This window comes from Haematobia irritans, chromosome 3 (assembly GCF_050003625.1).
Source record: "Haematobia irritans isolate KBUSLIRL chromosome 3, ASM5000362v1, whole genome shotgun sequence".
NCBI classification, from domain to species: Eukaryota; Metazoa; Arthropoda; class Insecta; order Diptera; family Muscidae; genus Haematobia; species Haematobia irritans.
Genome location: NC_134399.1, coordinates 166,544,835 through 166,568,478, shown reverse-complemented (window position 1 = coordinate 166,568,478; position 23,644 = coordinate 166,544,835). Strand labels below are relative to the sequence as shown.

At 31.1% G+C, this 23,644-nt stretch overlaps 2 protein-coding genes across 4 annotated transcripts in view; one reads left to right on the top strand and one right to left on the bottom strand.

Moving 5' to 3' along the window:
• Positions 1-23,644, top strand: part of LOC142230726 (uncharacterized) — a 260,167-nt gene that overhangs the window by 17,963 nt on the left and 218,560 nt on the right. The window lies entirely within an intron of this gene.
• Positions 1-23,644, bottom strand: part of LOC142230727 (carboxypeptidase B) — a 41,399-nt gene that overhangs the window by 9,799 nt on the left and 7,956 nt on the right. For all 3 annotated transcript variants that reach the window (XM_075301359.1, XM_075301357.1, XM_075301358.1), the window contains exons 2-4: positions 16,836-17,361; positions 16,547-16,741; positions 14,056-14,209 (exon numbers count right to left, since the gene is read on the bottom strand). In XM_075301359.1, the coding sequence (XP_075157474.1) occupies positions 14,056-14,209; positions 16,547-16,741; positions 16,836-17,217 (731 nt within the window). In that variant the 5' untranslated portion in view covers positions 17,218-17,361. The remainder of the gene's footprint in view (positions 1-14,055; positions 14,210-16,546; positions 16,742-16,835; positions 17,362-23,644) is intronic.

The following is a 23,644-nucleotide window of genomic DNA, read 5'->3' as shown; positions in this document are numbered from 1 at the left end:
AAAATAATCTACCAAAACTTGAAGAAAATTTTACCAAGAAAAAACTACCAAATAAAAAATTGTAATTAGCACTCTTTGATTTCTATATAAAATTTTGTTAAAATTTTATTTCTATATAAAATTTTGTTAAAATTTTATTTCTATATAAAATTTTGTTAAAATTTTATTTCTATAGAAAATTTTGACAAAATATTATATCTAAAGAAAATGTAAAAAAATTTATTCTATAGAGAATTTTGTCAAAATTGTATTGATTTGTCAAAATTTTATTCCGAGAGAAGTTTTTGTCAATATTTTGTTGCTAGAGAAAATTTTATCCAAATTGTATTTTGATAGAATTTTTTGTCAAAATGTTATTTCTTATATTTCATGTTAGCCTGATACCGAAACAGGCAATTAACGTCCAAATGCATTATATCTAATTTTACAATTATTAATCGAGCTCTATGATATAGTCCCCATATAATCATGGTCCTTAATCTAAATCTGTCCATAAAGCTCGATTAATAATTGTAAAATTAGATAAAATTTTATTTCGATAGACTAAAATAATCTACATTTGAAGAAAATTTTACCAAAAAACTACCAATTTTTATTTCTATAGAAAATGTTGACAAAATTGTATTTCTATAGAAAATTTTGACAAAATTTTATTTCTATAGAAAATTTTGACAAAATTGTATTTCTATAGAAAATTTTGACAAAAGTTTATTTCGATAGAAAATATCAAAATTTTTAATCTATAGAAAAATTTGTCAAAATTTTATTCCTAGAGAAAAATTTGTCAAACTTTTGTTCCTAGAGAAAATTTTGTTAAAATTGTATTTTGATAGAAATTTTTGTCAAAATTTTATTTCGATAGAAAATTTGTGAAACATCTTAGGTGGAGAGGAATCTTTTGAAAAATCTACCATTTTTGGTAGAATTCTACCTACTGTGGCAACCGTGCTAACATGTATCACACAGAGAAGGAATATGATCAACTAAAACATGCTTCAAAGCATAATGGTATTTTTAAACAGGAAAAATGTACAATTTTTGTAGCAAACATATTTTTTTCGTCCAAAAATAACTCGACTTCAAGTAGAAAGCCAAAGCGTATTTAAGATACAATCTTGAAAGAGAATGCTTTTATCTTTATAGCAAAAGTAAAAAATGTTCGAATTTAAATGCGCGGTGCAGGTTTTTTATACCCACCACCATAGAATGGTGACGGGGGTATAATAAGTTTGTCATTCCGTTTGTAACATATCGAAATATCGATTTCCGATTATATAAAGTATATATATATTCATGATCAGGGAGAAATTTTAAGACGATATGTGCATGTCCGTCTGTCTGTTGTAATCACGCTACAGCCTTCAATAATGGCGCTATCGTCCTGAAATTTGACACAGATTAGTCTTTTGTTTGCAGGCAGGTCAAGTTCGAAGATGGGCTATATCGGTCCAAGTTTTGATATAGTCCCCATATAAACCGACCTCCCGATTTGGGATCTTGGGCTGATAAAAACTGTAGTTTTTATCCAATTTGCCTGAAATTGGAAATTTAGAGATATTTTGGGTCCATAAAAAAGTGTACCGAAAATGGTGCCATGTTTTGGTATAGCGCCCATATGGACCGATTTCCCGATTTTGCTTCTTGGGCGTCTAGAAAGTGTATTTTCTATTCGATTTGCCTGAAATTGGAAATCTAGAGGCATTCTAGGACCATAAAGAGGTGTGCCGAAAATGGGGTGTACCGGTCCATGTTTTGATATAGCCCCCATATAGACCGATCTCCCGATTTTACTTCTTGGGCTTCTATAATCCGTAGTTTTAATCCAATTTACCTGAAATTTGAAATCTAGAGGTACTCTAGGACCCTAAAGACATGTACCGAAAATGGTGAGTACCGGTCCATGTTTTGATATAGCCACCATATAGACCGATCTCCCGATTTTACTTCTTGCTCTTCTAGAATCTGTAATTTTTGCCTAGCTTGCCTCAAATCGGAAATCTAGAGGTACTCTAGGACCCCAAAGACGTGTACCGAAAATTGTGAGTACCGGTCCATGTTTTTATATAGCCCCCATATAGACAGATCTCCCGATTTTATTTCTTTGGCTTCTAGAATCCGTAGTTTTTACCCAATTTGCCTAAAATTTGAAATCTTGAGGTATTCTAGGAAAATAAAGAGATGTGCCGAAAATGGTGATTACCGGACCGTGTTTTGATATAGCCCCCACATAGACCGATCTCCCGATTTTACTTCGTGGGCTTCTAGAATCCGTAGTTTTTACCCAATTTGCCTGAAATTGGAAATCTAGAGATATTCTAGGAAAATAAAAAGATGTGCCGAATATATTGAGTATCGGTACAGTTTTTGATATAGGCCCCTTCAGTGCTGCCGCTACTACTTCAATCGAAGTATTTTGCTTCATTTTCACAAAATTTACTTCGTCACTCCTTCTTTCAAAAATCTGCTTCACTTTTTGTTCTGCTTCAAATTTTTAAATTTTTCCCCATATTACCTAATTGTTTTTCCTATTCCTTTAATTACGATGAACATAGCGGTTTTAATCATTGAATTATTAACCGATGTGGACCAATTTTTGCATAGTTGTTAGATACCATATACTTACACCATGTACCAAATTTCAGCTGGATCGTCCCCGCAAGCCAAATTTGGGGATCCGTTTATATGTGGGCTATACGTAAAAGTGGACAGATATGGCCCATTTGCAATACCATCCGACCTACATCAATAACAACTACTTGTGCCAAGTTTCAAGTCGATAGCTTCTTTCGTTCGGAAGTTTCAACAGACGGACGGACAGACGGACATTCTCAGATCGACTCAGAATTTCACCACGACCCAGAATATATATACTTTATGGGGTCTTAGAGCAATGTTTCGATGTGTTACAAACGGAATGACAAAGTTAATATACCCCCCCCCCTATGGTGGAGGGTATAATAAAATGAATTCTATTGTTTGTTTTCAAAAATGTATGCTACTTCAATTTTATTCAATCTACTCCACTTTTTTCCAAAATCTACTTCACTCAATTTGTCACTAGCGGCAGCACTGGGCCCCTTATAAACCCTCCGATTTGGGGTCTAGATTCTAGAACTACAATTAAATGTGCTGAATACTGTGTGTATGCTTTCATGTTTTGGTATAGCCCCCATTACACCGAACTCCCTAGGGTTTCTAGAAATTGTAGTTTTTATCCGATTTGCCAGAAATTGCAAATATACGGGCATTTTAGACCCATAACAAAGTGTATATGATTTAGTTTTATCGGTCCATTTGGTAAGGCCTCCATATAGACCGATTTCACTTATTGAGGGTATCGAAGGCGCACTGATCATGAAAATTGCTTGAAACTGAATGCAAAATTTCCAGATTTTACTTCTCGTAGCCATTTAAATAATTGGGATGATAATTCACAGATTTTAGTTTTCAAATCAAGGCGTTATTTCATCATTTTCTTGCACTTACAAGAGATGCTTATGATTCCACTAAAACTCAAACAAAAAATGGTTCTTATAAATTCAGAATCTGGTCTAGTCTTCATAGGTAAAATCTTTACATTTATCTGTGGGAAGCTTACTGGTTGAACTGATCAGCTTGGGAAAATATTTGTCATCAAACCCTCCTGAAATTTTCAAATGAAACTATTATATTTGATTCATGGTGGTGGGTATTTAAGATTCGGCCCGGCCGAACTTACTACTGTATATACTTGTTTTAAGTACAGTTCAGTTGCTAAGGTAATAAAATCTTTGAGCTTGTGATAATAAATTTATTTTCGTTAGTGTACAGTTATATTAAAGATGTGACAGATGCGTTTATGAAGAATTTACCTTTTTCTTTAGCTTTAGGGTTCGTAGCAAAGTAATTTTTCCTCAATTAAATTTCCAGGAAAATTGACTTTTTGGATGTTCTCATTTCAATATTAAAACATATTTCTATAATCTCTTATCGCTTTATGTATTCTGTATGTACAAAAATCATCGTTATCATAAATACTTGACACATGTGCGGTTTGTATTTTTATACCCTCCGTCGTAGGATGGAGGTATACTAACATTGTCATTCCGTTTGAAACGTGTCGAAATATTGTTCTGAGAACCTACAATATTCGTGGTGAAATTATGAGTTGATGTAGTGATGTCTGTTGGTTCGTCCGCCTGTTGAAATCACGTTAACATCCGAATGAAACAAGCTATCAACTTGAAAACTGACATAAGTAGGTGTTATTGATGTAAAGGGTGTTTTTTAAGAGTTTTTTTTCTGCTGTCTGACAGCTGTTTTGACAGTTTAAAGTGACGCCCCTACTCAGTAAAGTTTGGCAAATCATCATGAATAGGTTAAATCCAGAATAACGCTTCCAAATCATATAATCATATGCGCCGATAATTCAGTAATTGACCGCTTAATCAATTAAACGAAGATCAGTTTTTTATCGCAATATTCTCTTCAGGGATGAGGCAAATTTTTGGTTGAATGCCAACAAGCAAAATTGCCGTATTTGGAGCAAAGATAATCCATAAGGCGTTCAAGAATTACCAATGCATCCTGATAAATGTCTATAGTCTGGTGGAATCATCGGTCCTTATTTCTTTAAAAATGAGAAACGACGATGCGTTAGCGTGAATGGAAATCGATCAATTAGAATCATGATCAATGAATTTTTATTGCCAACAGGATGGTGCCACTTGTCCTACAGCGGGCGAAACAACGGACTTATTGAAAGATCATTTCAACGACAACATCATTTCGAGAAATAGACCGGTGAATTGACCTCCGCGTGCGTGTGATTTGACGCCACTCGTTTATTTTTTGTAGGGATATCTGAAGTCATTGGCTTACGTGGATAAACCAGCAACGATTGACGCTTTGTAAATCAATATCCAATGTGTAATTGTGAAATACATCCTCAAATGTTTGAAAAGGTGGTTGGAAATTGGACCTCCAGAAGTACCTTTGACAAAATAGACGTTGTGGCCATATGTCTGAAATTATATTTAAATGTAAAATGACAAGAAAATATATTCCAAATAATTTTTTTTGCCATTTCGTAAGTTTGGCAAGTGTTTTATTTAAATTTCAAATCAGTTAGGTCTTAGACCCTTTTAGATCGGAAGGTATTGCAAATATCCCTATTGAACCACTTTTGGGTATAGCCCCAATATAAATCAATCACCCGTTTTTACTTCTGCAGTCTCCTGGTGGGTCTAGTTGAAATTCAGTATCTGCCATCATGTCAAAATTCGTCCATTCACTCCAAATAATTCGATAGTGGATGACAGTCTTTAGTAGAATTTTGCATGCAATCTATTATGGAGGGTATATAAGATTCGATCTTGCTGGACTTTCACCCGAATATACTTGTTTGTTTTAATTTTTTCGCAGCGAATGTGGTCGAATCCGTAGACTTTGTTTTAATATTCCCTAGACTTTGTTATGAATTTTGCAATGATTTCTAGGCCTTACTAATAGTAAATCTCAACATTTGCGATTTGATTTTAGATGAGTTTCGACCAGAGCAGAACATGATTATTTGACGTATTGAATCGTCAATGTCGCTTAAAGTAAAAGCAAAGAAGCATAACTAAGGAAAAAATTGAAAATTACATATTTCATTATTTGAAGTATTGATAGTGAATGTAATTGCAATTTAAAGCTATTGTGAATGACTACAATTGTGAATTAATGACATAATATCAATAAAAGTGGTGAACTTGGACACATGCCTAAAAACAGAAACACTTCATTGGACTGTGGAATTTCGAAAAAAATTATTAAAACGTAACTACAGACAAATACGAGGGCGGTTCGGAAACTTCTTAGCCTATCAATGAAAGAGAATAATATTTTATTTTTCAATATAATCTCCTGAAACTTCAATATGTACACTTAGTCCAACGCTTTTCTAGCAATTCTATCCCTTGATTAAAATGGTTTTCCTCAAGGTCTTCAAAATAGTGGCTTACAACTGTAATTGCATCTTCATTTGAGGTAAAACGCTTGCCAGCAAGGACTAAATGGACTCGATCATTTGAGATGCCCATGATATTAGCAATTTCACGCACTTTTATTCGTCGTTCATTTAATATCATATCATGCACTTTGGCTACAAATTCTGTTGTTGTTGCTGTTTTTGGACGTCCACTACGTGGTTCATCTTCAATGCTTGTATGACCACGTTTAAATTCAGCAACCCAATTTTTTATTGTTGCATATGAAGGAGCACATTCGCCGAACAGATTCACCATATCATTATGAATTTCTTGTCCCTTTTTTATGTACATATTTAATGACAGCACGCATTTCTAATTTTTTCATTGTAAAAAAATTGCGGATGCGTCTTTTTCTATGTGAAGGAGTTGCCAGATCGAAACAAAATTTAACATGTGTTCATAACAGAGATGGAAGTTTCCAAAACGTTTAATTTTTTCTGTTTATACCGTGCTTTTTGTGCTAGGCTAAGAAGTTCCCGAACTGCCCTCGTAATTTTTTTTTGCAATAAAAATAAGTTAGTTTAACTCCGGACTTTTTTCTGTGTAGATAGCCGTTTCTTATTACTAATAAGGTATTGTAATGGGACAACGACTTGTATGTGAAGATGCGGATGCTGCCACTTCCACAAAGCTGTATATAGGTGTTATTGACGTAAAGGGTGTATATCCGTCTGTATCCTATTCAAGAGATTTTTCCCGAAATATGGCCAATCGCGTATTTACAAACCCATTAGATGATAAAAAATGTTTTTTTTGTCTTCAATCACTCAATAGGTAAAAAAATTTTTTGGTCAGATTGCTTCAATTGAAATGATAATATCAATGACGAGTGTCAATTAAAATATTAATAGATATAATTAAAATATTAGTTGGATCAGTTAATTTATATGATAGATTTTTGTTTTGATTAAACTTTTTAATTTAGTTTTTAATAACATATTTTTATAATTTTAATTGAATATGAAAACATATTCAGTGAGAAATGCTACTATTAAAAATTTTTTATTAATACAATCGATTAAAGAAATAATTAAATCATTTTCCTAATATGATCCGACCACATATAAAAATGTTAGATATAATCTTTTGTCTGCTATTGTGTCTTATGGCTCAATCATAGCATTGATGTGTGCATAAATTCATATATATTACATAGCACTTACTCGACTCCATGCTTCTGGGCCCCTGAAGTTATCTTACTGACCTTTCTCAATGCTATTTGTCGATCATATACCCGTAAAGTTCAAGGTCATTATTTTTTTCTTTTCTGTTTATCATTATCTTCAAGTTATGTGTATGTATTTGTTTATATAGAATTTTTCAAATGTACAATTATGTTTATTTGCTACAATGATTTTTTATTTTATATTTGTTATCGCCTGTTATTTTGTTGATTACATTGTACATTATTTTTCTGATTTGTTGCTCAAACAAATTATGCATATTTTGTAATTAAATGTTAGTGACAAATTGAATGCGTAATTTAATTAGTATACTAAACATGGTGAAAAAGTTTATTGCGCTTTTTAGGCAATTTTAGATAACCAAACAAAACAAGAATAATTTTGTATTTCTTCGACTAGTTATAAGATCCATATTTTTATCATCAAACTGGAAAAACATAATAAAGAGTAAGAAAAATAAAAAAGTACATACGAAAAACATTTTTTGACTTTAGTCATACACGCACAGAAAAAATATGTTTGGACATTGTTGCCGCATCCACTTAATGCTTATCTAGAGTATGTAATTGTCGCGAAAACCATGTATTTTGTCTTTGTAAAAATAATTTTCGAGCCGAGAAAAGTATATGTTAGCAATCAGGGCTGTGGAGCCGGAGTCGGAGTCGGAGTCTTGGAGTCGGAGTCTGAAGATTTTGCTGGAGTCGGAGTCGTAAAAATTTTGCTCGACTCCGACTCCGGCTAAACCAATTTTTTTAAAACACTTCACATTTTTGTAACTAAGCAAGTTTTTACGCAAATTAGTTTCCATTGCGTTATTCATTCGATCAATGTACAGTATGATTGTAAATGAAAATCAACTTCCAATTACGGCTATCTTTTTATGTTTCCTAGAATGTTAGACTAGCAGATGGGCTGAATCGATCCATTTTAATGCCCATATCAATTTATTTGAAATATTTCGAACAATCGAAATTATTTTTTTAAATTTTATTTTAAGGCCATATACATACATGTGGAATATTGACAGAAAATTTTTTCAAAGTTGTTTTTTATAGAAAATTTTGTCAAAATGTTATCTCTATAAAAAGTTTTGTCAAAATTTTATTTCTATAAAAAATTTATTCAACATTTTATTACTATAGAAATATTTTTTTCGATAGAAAATTTAGTCAAAATTTCATTTCTATAGAAAATTGAGTCAAAATTTTATTTCTATAGAAAATTAAGTCAAAATTTTGTTTCTATAGAATATGTTGCAAAATTTTATTTCTATTGATAATTTTATTTCTATAAAAATTTAAGTCAACATTTTATTTCTATAAAAATTTAAGTCAAAATTTTATTTCTATAGAAAATTTTGTCAACATTTTATAGTAATAGATTTTTTTATTAGAAAATTTGGTCAAAATTTTATTTGTATAGAAAATTTTGTCAAAATGTTATTTCTATAAAAAATTTAGTCAAAATTTTGTTTCTGTAGAATATTTTGCAGAATTTTATTTACTACCCAAAATTTTTTCTAAAATTGTATTTTTATTGATAATTTTTTCAAAATTTTATTTCTATAAGAAAAAATTGTCAAATTTTAATTCTAAAGCAAATTTTCTCAAAATTTTTTTTCTTACTGATGCTCACTGATACTCACTGCTATAAAAAATGTATTCAAAATTTTATTACTATATAAATATTTTTTTCTATATAAAATTTAGTAAAAATTTTATTTCTATAGAAAAGTTAGTCAAAATTTTGTTTCTATAGAATATTTTGCAAAATTTTATTTCTATAGAAAATTTTGCAAAATTTTGTTTGTTACACAATTTTTTTTTAAATTGTATTTCTATTGATAATTTTTTCAAACTTTTATTTCTATAAAAAAATTTGCCAAATTTTATTTCTATAAAAATTTTATTCAAAATTTTATTTCTATAGAAAATGTAGTCAAAATTTTGATTCTGTAGAAAATTTTGCAAAATTTTATTTCTATTTCATATAGGTATATATTTTATTTACTAGACAAAAATTTTTCCGAATATGTATGCTCACTGATATTCACTGCTAAGTCGAAAACTTGTAGAAATGACTCAAATTTTCAAATTTTTCAATGAATGAATCATAAATGCATTTTTGCGAAATTGTCTAAACAATTATAAATATTTCCCAAATATTGCCCGAGATTTTGTAGAAGCCTGATTTGAGATTTTATCAAAATGTAGATCTAAATACAAAGTTGTGCAGAGTATATTATAATCGGCCCGCCCGACTTTAGACTTTCCTTGTATTTTTATTTTTTGTTAAAATTGCGTTACGTCCCATAACGTTAGATTTAAATTTTAAGTACATAGATATACATAGATATATACAATTTTGTCTAAATCGATTCAGATTCAAATTCATGCATATGGGAATATAAACCTTTATATAGCTCGCAACAAATTTAAAGGATTTGAGATAGTATCAATAATTTTGGTCCACAAATACATATACTGTTGGTATCTTCTCATATAATGATGGGTATTTATATCATTATTTTATTTATTAAACATTGCCCTAAATTTGAAATATAGAGTTCAATTGGCATCTAATGTGAAATTAAGACCTTTTTTGCACACATAAATAAATACGCTACTTTATATCGATCCACTTACGGTACCCCCACAATAGAACTACAAATTAGTGGTATTAAAATGAGATTTAGTTATATTACCCGGAGTCGACTCCGGAGTCGGAGTCGAGCTGATGAAAAATGCTGGAGTCGGAGTCGGAGTAGAGCAAAATTGGCTCGACTCCACAGCACTGTTGGCAATAAGCATTTAAATAGTTCTCAAATGCCGCAAACACGTTATATTATTTAAATGATTGAATTTGAGACCATTACATGGTCGGGAAAATCATGTACCTGATTTGTACCCAATTTGTTTACTTTTTTGCAGAGAAAAAAGTATTTTTATAGGTTACGTATAGACATGCCCAGAACCATTACATGGCCATAAAGACCATGTACATTGTTTTCGTGACCATTTAATTTTTTAATTTTTGTATTGCATCGAAAAGAATTTTATAAAAACATTGAGCAGGTATACACGATTTTCATTTTGCGCGTCAGTCGTGTGTTGATTGTTTCTTGGAATGGACGGAGAATACGGAATTACTGTGTTTTGTGTTAATTTATTTATTCAGAAGTGGCACGTGGTTTTATGTGAACATAAAAAGGAAAGTGTTATTGAAAAAAAATGTACCTGTTTTTTGTTTGCAGTTACATGATGTGTGCTTTGGTACATTTGATGGGAACGACGTAAATATGGAATGATTACTTATTGTTGAAATTTAACCAAAATAGAGTGTGTAAAAGTATGTGATGTTTGCTTGCACGACATTATAAATACAAATAAACAATGAATTAGTTTATAAATAAATAAAAACTAATAAGTTAATTTTGTGTTTTCTCAAGTGGCGTTCTTTTTCAACGACGAAAAAAGTTTTTTCATAAAGATCAAAACATTTTAGGTTGTGACCATGTTCTTTTAATTGGAAGAAAAACATTTGACGAATACCATAACATTTTAGATCGTGACCATTGTCTTTTAATGGAAACAAATTTGTTTTTATCAATATAATAACATTTTAGATGAGGACAATTTTATTTTTCTTAGAACCATGTTCACTGAGCCAACATGGTCGGCGAAAAATAGCTCCTATCATATTATTTTGCGCTTCGAATATGATTGTGACAATCATGTTTTTTTCTCTGCGTGTAAATTAATTGGTCAAATTCCCTTCAAAAAAATGTGGTTGTTCTTCTTAAGTCATTACTTCCAAATTGGTCTTCTAGAGATAGACTTAACAGGTTGGCTGATAAGTCCACGGTCTGACACATAGATGGTGTCGCTAGTATTAAATGAATATTATTTTTATATAGTACCAACATTCAAATGATTCGTGTCAAATTTTGACGTCTGTAAGTCAATTAGTTTGTGAGATAGAGCGTCTTTTGTGAAGCAACTTTTGTTATTGTGAAAAAATGGAGAAAAGAATTTCGTGTTTTGATAAAATACTGTTTTCTGAAGGGAAATGATGACTTTCTTGATAATGAGTTTCCGGACTCTGCCCCAGGGAAATCAACAATAATTGATTGGTATGCAAAATTCAAGCGTCGTGAAATGAGCACGGTGGACGGTGAACGCAGTGGACGTCCGAAAGAGGTGGTTACCGACGAAAACATCAAAAAAATCCACAAAATGATTTTGAATGACCGTAAAATGAAGTTGATCGAGATAGCAGACGCCTTAAAGATATCAAAGGAACGTGTTGGTCATATCATTCATCAATATTTGCATATGCGGAAGCTCTGTGCAAAATGGGTGCCGCACGAGCTCACATTTGACCAACAACAATAACGTGTTGATGATTCTGAGCGGTGTTAGCAGCTGTTAACTCGTAATACACCCGAGTTTTTCCGTCGTATGTGACAATGTGTCACTACACTCCTGAGTCCAATCGACAGTCGGCTGAGTGGACAGCGACCGGTGAACCGTCTCCGAAGCGTGGAAAGACTCAAAAGTCCGCTGACAAAGTAATGGCCTCTGTTTTTTGGGATGCGCATGGAATAATTTTTATCGATTATCTTGAGAAGGGAAAAACCATCAACAGTGACTATTATATGGCGTTATTGGAGCGTTTGAAAGTCGAAATCGCGGCAAAACGGCTCCCTATGAAGAAGAAAAAAGTGTTGTTCCACCAAGACAACGCACCGTGTCACAAGTCATTGAGAACGATGGCAAAAATTCATGAATTGGGCTTCGAATTGCTTCCCCACCTACCGTATTCTCCAGATGTGGCCCCTAGCGACTTTTTCTTGTTCTCAGACCTTAAAAGGATGCTCGCAGGGAAAAAATTTGGCTGCAATGAAGAGGTGATCGCCGAAACTGAAGGGAACTATGTTGAATAATTAAAAAATGCGTTTTTCTTTGTTAGACCGGGGACTTATCAGCCAACCTGTTAATTTTCACTTCAAAAGAAGTTTTTTGAGGTGATATATAAACATTTTCTGAATTTTACTCTGCATAAAAATCATCATTGACAAATAAAACAACAGAAATTTCCAAAAAAAATATTCAAAAAGTGCACCGATCCATTTCTCGGCAGACGTAGAATTTGCGATAAGTATTATTCAAAAAGTCTTTACGTAGAAATAAATGGCGAAAAAGTTAAGAAAATTTGGCTTCCACCCTTTGACATGTCCATGTAAACGTCATTGCTTCTGAGCCAATTTTGCACGACGTCCGGATCAAAAAAGACCATTTTCACTACTTTTTTGGCGACGCTTTTTTGCTGTGGTTTTATAGAAATATTTGGAGAGTTTAATCCCTATACTCGAAACGTACAAGAAGTAAAATCGGACAAAAATACCGACTTCTCTGATTTCATGGAATCAATTCGGAGGATCAGGCTAAAAGGGGAATATGGACTTATTATGTGTATAGGTGGCGCATCTAATCGCGGCCCCAAACAACTCTGCATTTCAAATTTCAGACAAATTGGCTTCGATCATTGAATCTTCTATGCCGTAAAGAAGATTGAACTTGAAAACAGTGGCACCAAAAGTGTCATTCATAACAAAAGGTGGCTCACTGATTTTAAAAAGATGCCACATTTTTATAAAGAACAAAATACAGCGAAACCTCTCAAACTTGAGCATTATGGAAACCGGACAATTGTCATGAGACGTTTGCTACACATTAACATAAGCCTCTCGTAACTGGAATAGTTTTACTATAAAATTATTATTTATTTATTTTTAATCAAACTAATAAAAATTGAAAACAATTAATTATTAATCAAGTATATTTTTTATGTCGAATTCTGTGTTTGATATATATCATTTCGTAATTGAAGTAATTAATTAATTAAAACATTAATATTGGATAAATTAATTTAGTAATTGAATCAGGAACAAAATTATCTTTGTATTTACAGAAAATTTTTACAAAGTTTTATTTTTCTAACCAAAATTCTCGAAATTTCATTTTCTTAGACCAATTATTGCGGTTTCATTTTCTCATAAAATTCGGTCGAATATGTTTGAGCATATACATTTTCTTTTGAGTTCATGGAATCTTTTTCCTATTATACCAAAATAAAATTCAAATTCATTGTAGTTTTTTTTGCAATTTTAATCTTTAAAGACTATTTAAAGCATTTCCTCCCTTAAAAAAGTATAAAGCTAATGAAACTTAAGTTGCACATCATTAAAAAATATCCGCATTTTTTATAATAAGGAAATGCTGATAAGTTACACGAAATTGTTTAATATGAATACATCACAAACGTTTCCATGTAGTATAAATGTAGATTTTGCAAGCCTAAAACAATTCCGAAAAGCACACAATTACAAGCGAAACAGAAAGTTTTCATTGTCGGTTTCAGTTTAATCATAATTGCATCAGTAACACGCCATGAAAATGTATCTGCAAAGAGCGGGGCTGTGGGTGTATATGATCTTGAATTGTCGATAGCAGTGTTGTTTGCATGTTTTCCCGAAATTTGTTTTTATTTCATTTTTATTCTTGTTAATTGTGTTATTGACATTTATTATTTTCTTTTTCCACAAACACATACACATACAAACATGCACTACTTTATCATTAAATAATAAAACGACAATTAATTAAGTGATTTTTTCAATTAGTCAAATGTTAGATAGTGGTGGGGTGGTGCATGAGGTGTGGGTTAGAAGATTGTATGTATGGATGGGCTGTATTATGGCATCATTCTATTACTACGAGTACATTCAATTCAGTTAATGGACCAGTACGTGACTACAAGTGCCAATGGTGTCCATGGAATTTCTACAACTCACTTACCTTAAAACCTTCAAGTCTCTGCCTTCAGCTGTTTTACCAATGGTATAGAGTCTACATATGTTAGGGAATTTACCACGAATTTCTCTCATGAAAGCGTAAATTGTTTCAAGATCGTGATAATCTTTCCAATGGATACCACTACGGGCAGCTTTTTCTGAAAACAAAAACAAAAGAGGAAATGAGAAATTAGAATATACCTTTAATAGGAAATAAGATTATTAAATATTTATATGATATTTCGAAACAAGGAAATTTCAACAAAATTCCATTAACACTGGTAAAAATTAATACAATTTAATTTTAATATCTTATCTATGGAAAATTTTGTTAAAATTTAATTTCAATTGAAATTTTTGTCAAAATTTCATTTCTATAGGAAATTTTGTTAAAATTTCATTTCTATAGAAAATTTTGTTAAAATTAAATTTTTATAGGAAATTTTGTCAAAATTTCATTTCTATGGGAAACTTTGTTAAATTGTCATTTCTTTAGGAAATTTTGTCAAACTTTCATTTCTATAGGAAATTTTCTTAAAATTTCATTTCAATTGAAAATTTTTTTCTCTGAAAAATTTCTCAAAATTTCTTTTCTATTGATACCTTTTTTAAAATTTCATTTCTTTAGGAAATTTTCTCAACATTTCATTTCTAAAGGAAATTTGGTCAAATTTTCTTTCTATATGAAATTTTGTCAAAATTTAATTTCTATAGGAAATTTTGTAAAAATTTAATTTCTATAGGAAATTTTGTCAACATTTCATTTCTGTAGGAAAATCTTTTTTCTATTGTAAATTTTCTAAAATTCAATCGAAAATCATTTCAAAATTCAATTGAAAATTGTATAAAATTTCATGTCTATAGGAAATTTTGTCAAAATTTTACTTCTATAGGAAATTTTCTCAAAGTTTTTTTTCTATAGAAAATTTTGTCAAAATTTCATTTCTCTTTAAAATTTTCTCAAAATTTTTTATTTTGCAAATTTTGTCAAAATTTCATATCTATTTAAAATTTTCTCAAAAATTTTTCTATTCCAAATTTTCTCGAAATTCAATAAAACATTTTCTAAATTTTCGTTTCTATAAAAAATTTTCTCAAAATTTCATTTCTATAGGAAATTTAGCCAAAATTGCATTTCTATAGGAAATTTAGTCAATTTCATTTCTATAGGAAATTTTGTCAAAATTTCATTTCTATAGGAAATTTCGTCAAAATTTCCTTTCTATAGGAAATTTTATCAAAATTTCCTTTCTATAGAAAATTTATATATAGGAAATTTTGTCAAAACTTCATTTCTTTAGAAAATTTTCTAAAAATTTCATTTCTATAGGAAATTTTGTCAAAATTTCCTTTCTTTAGGAAATTTTATCAAAATTGCCTTTCAATAGGAAATTTTGTCAAAATTTCCTTTCTTTAGGAAATTTTATCAAAATTTCCTTTCTATAGGAAATTTAGTCAAAATTTCAATTCTATAGGAAATTTTGTCAAAATTTCAATTCTATAGGAAATTTTGTAAAAATTTAATTTCTGCAAGAAATTTTGTCCAAATTTCATTTCGATAGGACATTTTGTCAAAATTTTAATTCTATAGGAAATTTTGTCAAAATTTCATTTCTAAAGGAAATTTTCTTAAAATATCTTTTCTATAGGAAATTTTTCTCAAAATTCAATTTCTAAAGGGAATTTGGTAAACATTTCATTTCTATAGGAAATTTTCTCAAAATTTCGTTTCTATAGAAAATTTTCTCGAAATTTCCTTTCTATAGAACATTTTCTCAAAATTTCCTTTCTATAGGAATTTTTTTTCAAAATTTCATGTCTATATGAATTTTTTTCAAAATTTCATTTTTATAGTAAATTTTTCAAAATTCAATTTCTAAATGGAATTTGGTCAAAATGTCATTTCTATAGAAAATTTTCTCAACATTTAATTTCTGTAGGCAATTTTCTTAAAATTGTATTTCTATGGGAAATATTCTCAAAATTTCATGTCTATATGAAATCTTTTCAAAATTTCATGTCTATATTAAATTTTCTCAAAATTTCATTTCTATAGGAAATTTTCTCAAAATTTCCTTTCTAAAGTAAATTTGGTCAAATTTTCATTTCTATTTCTAACTTTTGTCAATATTTTGTTAAAATTTAATTCCTATCGGAAATTTTGTCAAAATTTCATTTATATAGGAAATTTTCTCAAAATTTCCTTTCTATAGGAAATTTTCTCAAAATTTCATGTCTATATGAAATTTTCTCTAAATTTTCTATAGGAAATTTTTTCAAAATTTCATGTCTATATGATTTTTTTTTTAAATTTAATTTTTATAGTAAATTTTTTCAAAATTTCATTCCTATAGGAAATTTTATCCAAATTTGACTTCTATAGCACATTTTCTCAAAATGTCATTTTTGAAGGAAATTTGCTAAGAAATATTTTCCTATTTTCTGTTGTTTCCTGCTTTTCTCCCTATCAACGTTTTATTTTTTTCACCACTTACTTGTCCTTTGCCCCATTTCACTTTGTGTTAAATTGGCTCCTATAGCTGCTTCTGCATCTATGAGATCTTGTATGTTGTAGTTTAATACCTCCGTATTAAGATTATGGTCTTGCAAGAAGGCACGTGCTCTGTTTATATGTTTCTTTTCAATTGAAACGTCTAAGAATTTTGAGTTTTCTTTCCATATTGTACCACCTGAAAAAAAGGAAAAAGAAAACAGTATGGAAAATTCCCATGAAATCAATTTGATGAAATTTCTATTTGGAGCTTAACATCAACATCAACGCACCATATTTACTCTCGAGAATATCACCCAAAGGCATCATATTTCTGCGACTCATTGCTCCGGATATATTGTAAATGCGCCATAATTGTGCATCATCATAGCGTACTGGTATCTCGTTCACATCTAGAACACCGTCATCTGGTTGGGTATCCTCGTGTTCCCTCTGCTCTCCTTCTAACATATTCGATTCATTTCTATTAACGGCATCATGTTCTTCGATTATTTCCCTTTCGATGAGCATTTTATTTCCAGTTTGAATGTTTCTATCAGCTACCGGTGTCATTCGGGTTACATCGAATGTTTTTGCAGAGTGTGTAGATGGTATTATTAAAACAGCCAAAATGACAGACAGTGTCATCATATTCCATCGTATATTTGATGTCATTTTATATGTACAAGGTTGAGGAAGGAGAGTTACTAAGTTTACTTTCTTGGTTCTTGCTTTTTTTGTACTTCTTTGTGCCCCTCGATCTTATTTTGTATTGAAGGAGGTTGTATTCAGATGAGGTTGGTGGTTATACTGGGAAATCTGTAAAACAAAATTTTTATACATTTTTTTGTAGATTAAGAAATGAGGTTCACTGTTCTCTAATGCTATTATAAAATAATAAAAAATTGATTGAAGAAATATATAATCAAAAAATAATTTTGTCTTTGCTATGATTTATTTATTCTTTTGAGTATTTGAGTGGTTCGTTGTTATTAAATGGCTTTTCAAGTGAATTTGCTCACTCTCACTTTCCTCTGTTTGAGAATATGAAGTGTGCTAATAATAGAATATACCAAGTCGTATACGTAATATAAATGGATGACACCTGTGTGCCATATACGTATAAGTGATGTAAATTAATATTAGGTATACGCCGGCCGCGTGGTTTCAGTTTGTTGATGAATAAAATGTTCTTGATACTTTTATGTATTTCTTTAGGTGCAATGAAAAATTGTTTATAGAAATTTAATTTTTATAAAATTGTATAGAGAACAATGAAATAATTTTCAAATTTAAATAAAATATTGTCCGAATTGGCTATTATTTTCCAAAATTTCTTATAAAAAATAAATTTTGATGAAATAGGTAGTGAAATAAAATTACGAAATTAATTTAGTTTGTATTAAATTGCTAAAAAATTTAAAATTTTTGTTGTTACCTGGACCCATTTTAAACCATACATTTAATTACAATTTCCCATTTTTTTCTTCCTTCCAGGTATGTACCATGTACGAGTGTGTAATATTCAATTCATTATTAAAAGCCGCATTGTGTAAGCCCATTTTAATTAAATTTACTTTGATGCTTAAAAACCATTTATGATAAACATGTTGGGGAATTGTTATAAAAATTTAATTACGCACCAGGTGAAAACAGAGTATTGTAAGGGAAGTCAACTAAATGGATATGTTTGGTACAGTGAAGAATTTCATTTTGTTGTACTAATATGTCGTCCTACAAGGATATTGCTTGGAATGGCTTTGACGCTATAATGCTGTTTTAAGTGGGTGACCAAAAACAGAAAACTCTTTTTTCGATTCCATTTATTTGTTGAATTTATTTTGTGATTTGATTTATTGATTGAGTTTCAATAACGAAAATGAAAACTATACTTGATTAACAATTTAATTGAAATCTTTGAAACTATCAATTAATTTTTAATTGATTCTATTAAAAAGTTCTAGAACGGGGCCTGTCCTTATTTTTTTATTTTATTGTTTTTTCAACGTTATAAATTTACAAATTTCATAGTATGGCCTCAGCGCCATTAAGGATTTTTAGAGGCTCGTTGACAATATATTATAAAAATTTTGATTTTTTAACTTTTAATTCTAATGTAATAATAAAAAAAAAAAACAAAAAAACGCAAGGATAGAACTACAATTATATTAGGAGCTGATCAATTTTGGTTTTTAAAAATTCCTTTATACAGGTCTTTATGAAAGTTTTGTGATCCTTCACAAACCAAAAAAAAAAAAAATATGACGAACGTTAACAAGTTGGCTGATAAGTCCCCGGTCTAACAAAGAAAAACACATTTTTTTGTCAAAATTCGTTTTTATTATTCAACATAGTTCCCTTCAAGAGCAATACAACGATTATAACGACCTTCAAATTTTTTGATACCATTTTGGTAGTACTCCTTCGGTTTTGCCTCAAAATAGGCCTCAGTTTCGGCGATCACCTCTTCATTGCAGCCAATTTTTTTCCCTGCGAGCATTCCTTTGAGGTCTGAGAACTAGAAAATGTCGCTGGGGGCCAGATCTGGAGAATACGGTGGGTGGGGAAGCAATTCGAAGCCCAATTCATGAATTTTTGCCATCGTCCTCAATGACTTGTGGCACAGTGCGTTGTCTTGGTGGAACAACACTTTTTTCTTCTTCATATGGGGCCGTTTTGCCGCGATTTCGACCTTCAAACGCTCCAATAACGCCATATAATAGTCACTGTTGATGGTTTTTCCCTTCTCAAGATAATCGATAAAAATTATTCCATGCGCATCCCAAAAAAACAGAGTCCATTACTTTGCCAGCGGACTTTTGAGTCTATCCACGCTTCGGAGACGGTTCACCGGTCGCTGTCCACTCAGCCGACTGTCGATTGGACTCAGGAGTGTAGTGATGGAGCCATGGTTCTTCCATTGTCACATATCGAAGGAAAAACTCGGGTGTATTACGAGTTAACAGCTGCAAACACCGCTATGAATCATCAACACGTTGTTGTTTTTGGTCAAATGTGATCTCGCGCGCCACCCATTTTGCACAGAGCTTCCGCATATCCACATAGTGATGAATGATATGACCAACACGTTCCTTTGATATCTTTAAGGCCTCTGCTATCTCGATCAACTTCATTTTACGGTCATTCAAAATCATTTTGTGGATGTTTTTGATGTTTTTGTCGGTAACCACCTCTTTCGGGCGTCCACTGCGTTCACCGTCCTCCGTGCTCATTTCACCACGCTTGAATTTTGCATACCAATCAATTATTGTTGATTTCCCTGGGGCAGAGTCTGGAAACTCATTATCAAGCCAAGTTTTTGCTTCCACCGTATTTTTTCCCTTCAGAAAACAGTATTTTATCAAAATACGAAATTTCTTTTTTCCATTTTTTTCACAATAACAAAAGTTGCTTCACAAAAGACGCTCTATCTCACAAACTAATTGACTTACAGACGTCAAATTTTGACACGAATCATTTGAAGGTTGGTACTATATAAAAATAATATGCATTTAATACTAGCAACGCCATCTATGTGTCAGACCGGGGACTTATCAGCCAACCTGTTTGTACACACAGAAATTTTATGTACACATCAAATTTTTTAATTGAAATGTCTTCAATAACATAAATGATCTTCAGTTACAGTTTTAATGGGGCATAAAAACAGCTTGATTAAAAAGTAAATTGATTTCATTAGTAAATTTCAATTACTTTTTTTAATTGATTCAATCAAAAATTTAAATGATGCCAAATCTCATGATAGCAAATCTCAATTATTTTTTTAATTGATTCTAACACTTTATTAACTGATTTTTTTTTAGTTTGATTAAATTATGGATTGTTTCAATTAATTTTTTAATTGAAAATTAAAATTTCCAATCATTTTTTTAACTGAATCAGTCCTCAGAGTTTGATTAAAACGTTATTTGTATCCATTAATTTTTTAATTGCTTACAGCAGCCACTTAATGCTTGTATAGACCATTTTATTGTCACATAAACCGTACACCCATATTCATAATAGTTAAAGTAAGTTTTAAATCTACTATTGCCATACAAATTCCTTTCATAAACTGTCGTTAAATTATTATGAATATGGGACATATACTTTTTGTCAAGTGTTTTCTGATCGAAAAAAATGATGGTACGGTATTCTATTATTTTAATGATCTCCTATTTTTATTTTTTATACCCTGCGCCACACTGTGGAACAGGGTATTATAAGTTAGTGCATATGTTTGCAACACCCAGAAGGAGACGTGATAGGCACATGGTGTCTTTGGAAAAAATGCTCAGGGTGGGCTCCTGAGTCGATATAGCCATGTCCGTCTGTCCGTGAACACATTTTTGTAATCAAAGTCTAGGTCGCAGTTTTAGTCCAATCGACTTCAAATTTGGCACTAGTATGTGTTTTGGCTCAGAATAGAACCCTATTGATTTTGGAAGAAATCGGTTCAGATTTAGATATAGCTCACATATATATATTTCGCCCGATATGGACTTATATGGCCCCAGAAGCCAGAGTTTTACCCTAATTTGCTTAAAAGTTTGCACAAGAAGAACAATTAGTACTATAGTCAAGTGTGCCAAATTTTATTGAAATCGGTTCAGATTTAGATATAGCTCCCATATATATCTTTCGCCCGATATGGACTAATACGGTCCCAGACGCCAGAGTTTTACCCCAATTTGGTTGAAATTTTGCACTAGGAGTACAATTAGTAGTGTAGTCAAGTGTGCCAAATTTTATTGAAATCTGTTCAGATTTAGATATAGCTCCCATATATAGCTTTCGCCCGATTTACACTCATATGACCACAGAGACCAATTTTTAACTCCAATTTAGTTGAAATTTTGCACAGTGAGTAGAATTAGCATTGCAGCTATGCGTGCCAAATTTGGTTGAAATCGGTTCAGATTTAGATATAGCTGCCATATATATGGTTTTCTGATTTCGACAAAAATGGTCAAAATACCAACATTTTCCTTGTAAAATCGCAACTTGTCGAAAACTTGTAAAAATGACTCTAATTTTCCTAAACTTCTAATAAATTTCTATCGAGTGATAAATCATAAATAAACTTTTGCGATGTTTCCTTAAAATTGCTTCAGATTTAAATGTTTCCCATATTTTTTTTACTAGCATTGTGTTCCACCCTAGTGCATTAGCCGGCTTAAATGTTGAGTCTATAGATTTTGTAGAAGTCTATCAAATTCTGCCCAGATCGAGTGATATTTAAATGTATCTATTTGGGACAAACCTTTACATATAGACCCCAACACATTTGACGGATGTGATATGGTATCGAAAATTTAGATCTTCAAAGTGGTGCAGGGTATAATATAGTAGGCCCCGCCCGACTTTAGGCTTTCCTTACTTGTTTATAACATGATTTTTTCATATTTTTAATAGGTAATTTTAACTTTTTTTGTTTCAAATTGGTTAAAAACAGTTTAAGAATTCATAAAATGGTACAAATTATTTAAATTTTGTCGAAAAAATGCTAAATCTAATCTGAAAAATTGTGAATTTTTGAGGTCAAACGGTTCAGACAAGCGTTAGAATCCATTAAAAATTATAAAAATTATTTATTTGACAAAATATTACAGAATTTTTTTAATTTACATCCAAAACATTGAATTCGGATCACACCTAAAGAAGTGCTGTAAATTCAGTGCACCGGCTGTTGAAATTGAGGACTTCCGTCCTATTACAAACTCATGTTAAATTCGTCGCTTTTGCGTCAATTTTGCACCACTTCCAAAAAGAACATTTCATTATTTTTTTTTGGCGACGCTTTTTTTGCTGGTTGTGATACCACAGTGGTGAACTTCTCTCTTATCACTGAGTGCTGCCCGATTCCATGTTAAGCTGAATGACAAGGGACCTCCTTTTTATAGCCGAGTCCGAACGGCGTTCCTCATTGCAGTGAAACCACTTAGAGAAGCTTTGAAACACTCAGAAATGTCACCAGCATTACTGAGGTGGGATAATCCACCGCTGAAAAACAGAAACGATGGATTTAACATGGGCTTCTCATAGAATAGATGTCTACCTTTGCAAAAACCATCGCAATAAATTTGGATCACTTTTCAAAGTTTTGGGTTGAGTGAATTACCCGAATTTATTCTGATAATTGGTTGATAGTTTTGCTGCAAGTAGAGGATGCTGTTGAGGAATGTGGTAATTCCGAAACAGCTGTACATCCAACCATCTTACAGTCTATAGGGCTTTGCCCAAATAAATTTGACAAGTCTACCTTTCCTCTGTTGGTTAAGCTACACTTGTAGTTTAGTCAATGCATGGTTTTAAGCTGAGATCAAAAACAACAATAATGTTTTAAGGTTTTTTCAATGTTTTGGGTGTTAATTAAAAAATTATGAGATATTTTACCAAATGAATAATTTTTCAATTATTTATGATTTATAAGACATCCCACCAAAAAAAGAGCTTCCAAAAAAGTAGTTTGGTTCCCCAATCTGTGATCCGGAAGTAGTGCAAACTTGTATCATCTCCAATGAATTTTACATGGGCTTGTCATAGGAGGGAAGTACTTCCTTTTTGGATCCTTTGCATTGCTTTAGAAGTAGCGCCTTGGAAGTTAATTTGAATGAAGAAATTTAAAAAGCAAAAAAAAAATTTTTTTCAACCAATTTCACTTTTTTTTTCATCCATATGTTTTATTACACAATTATTTTCCTATTATCTAATTTTTACAATTTGAAAAACTTTTTCGCTCCGAGCAGGGGTTGAACCTGGGTTTGCAGCACCATAACAGAACGCCTTAATACACTCAGCCACAAACGCCATTGAACATAAAGCGTCGATAGGTCAATTCAAATGTTTGTGATATGAACGTAAAACGACACCATGGAATAACATTATAATTGCTTCTCGAGATGTTCTTTATTAGTATGAACGAAAAAATAAGAACGCAGGTTCAAATCTCACCAGCGACAATTTTTTATCAAATATTTTTCTAGAAAATTATTTTTCTATGTTATGCATCGTTTTTATTTTTATTTTCGGCATACATTTTCGTATAAATATATTTTTTTCCATTAAAAATCAAAAAAAAAAAAAAAAAAAAATTAAAAAT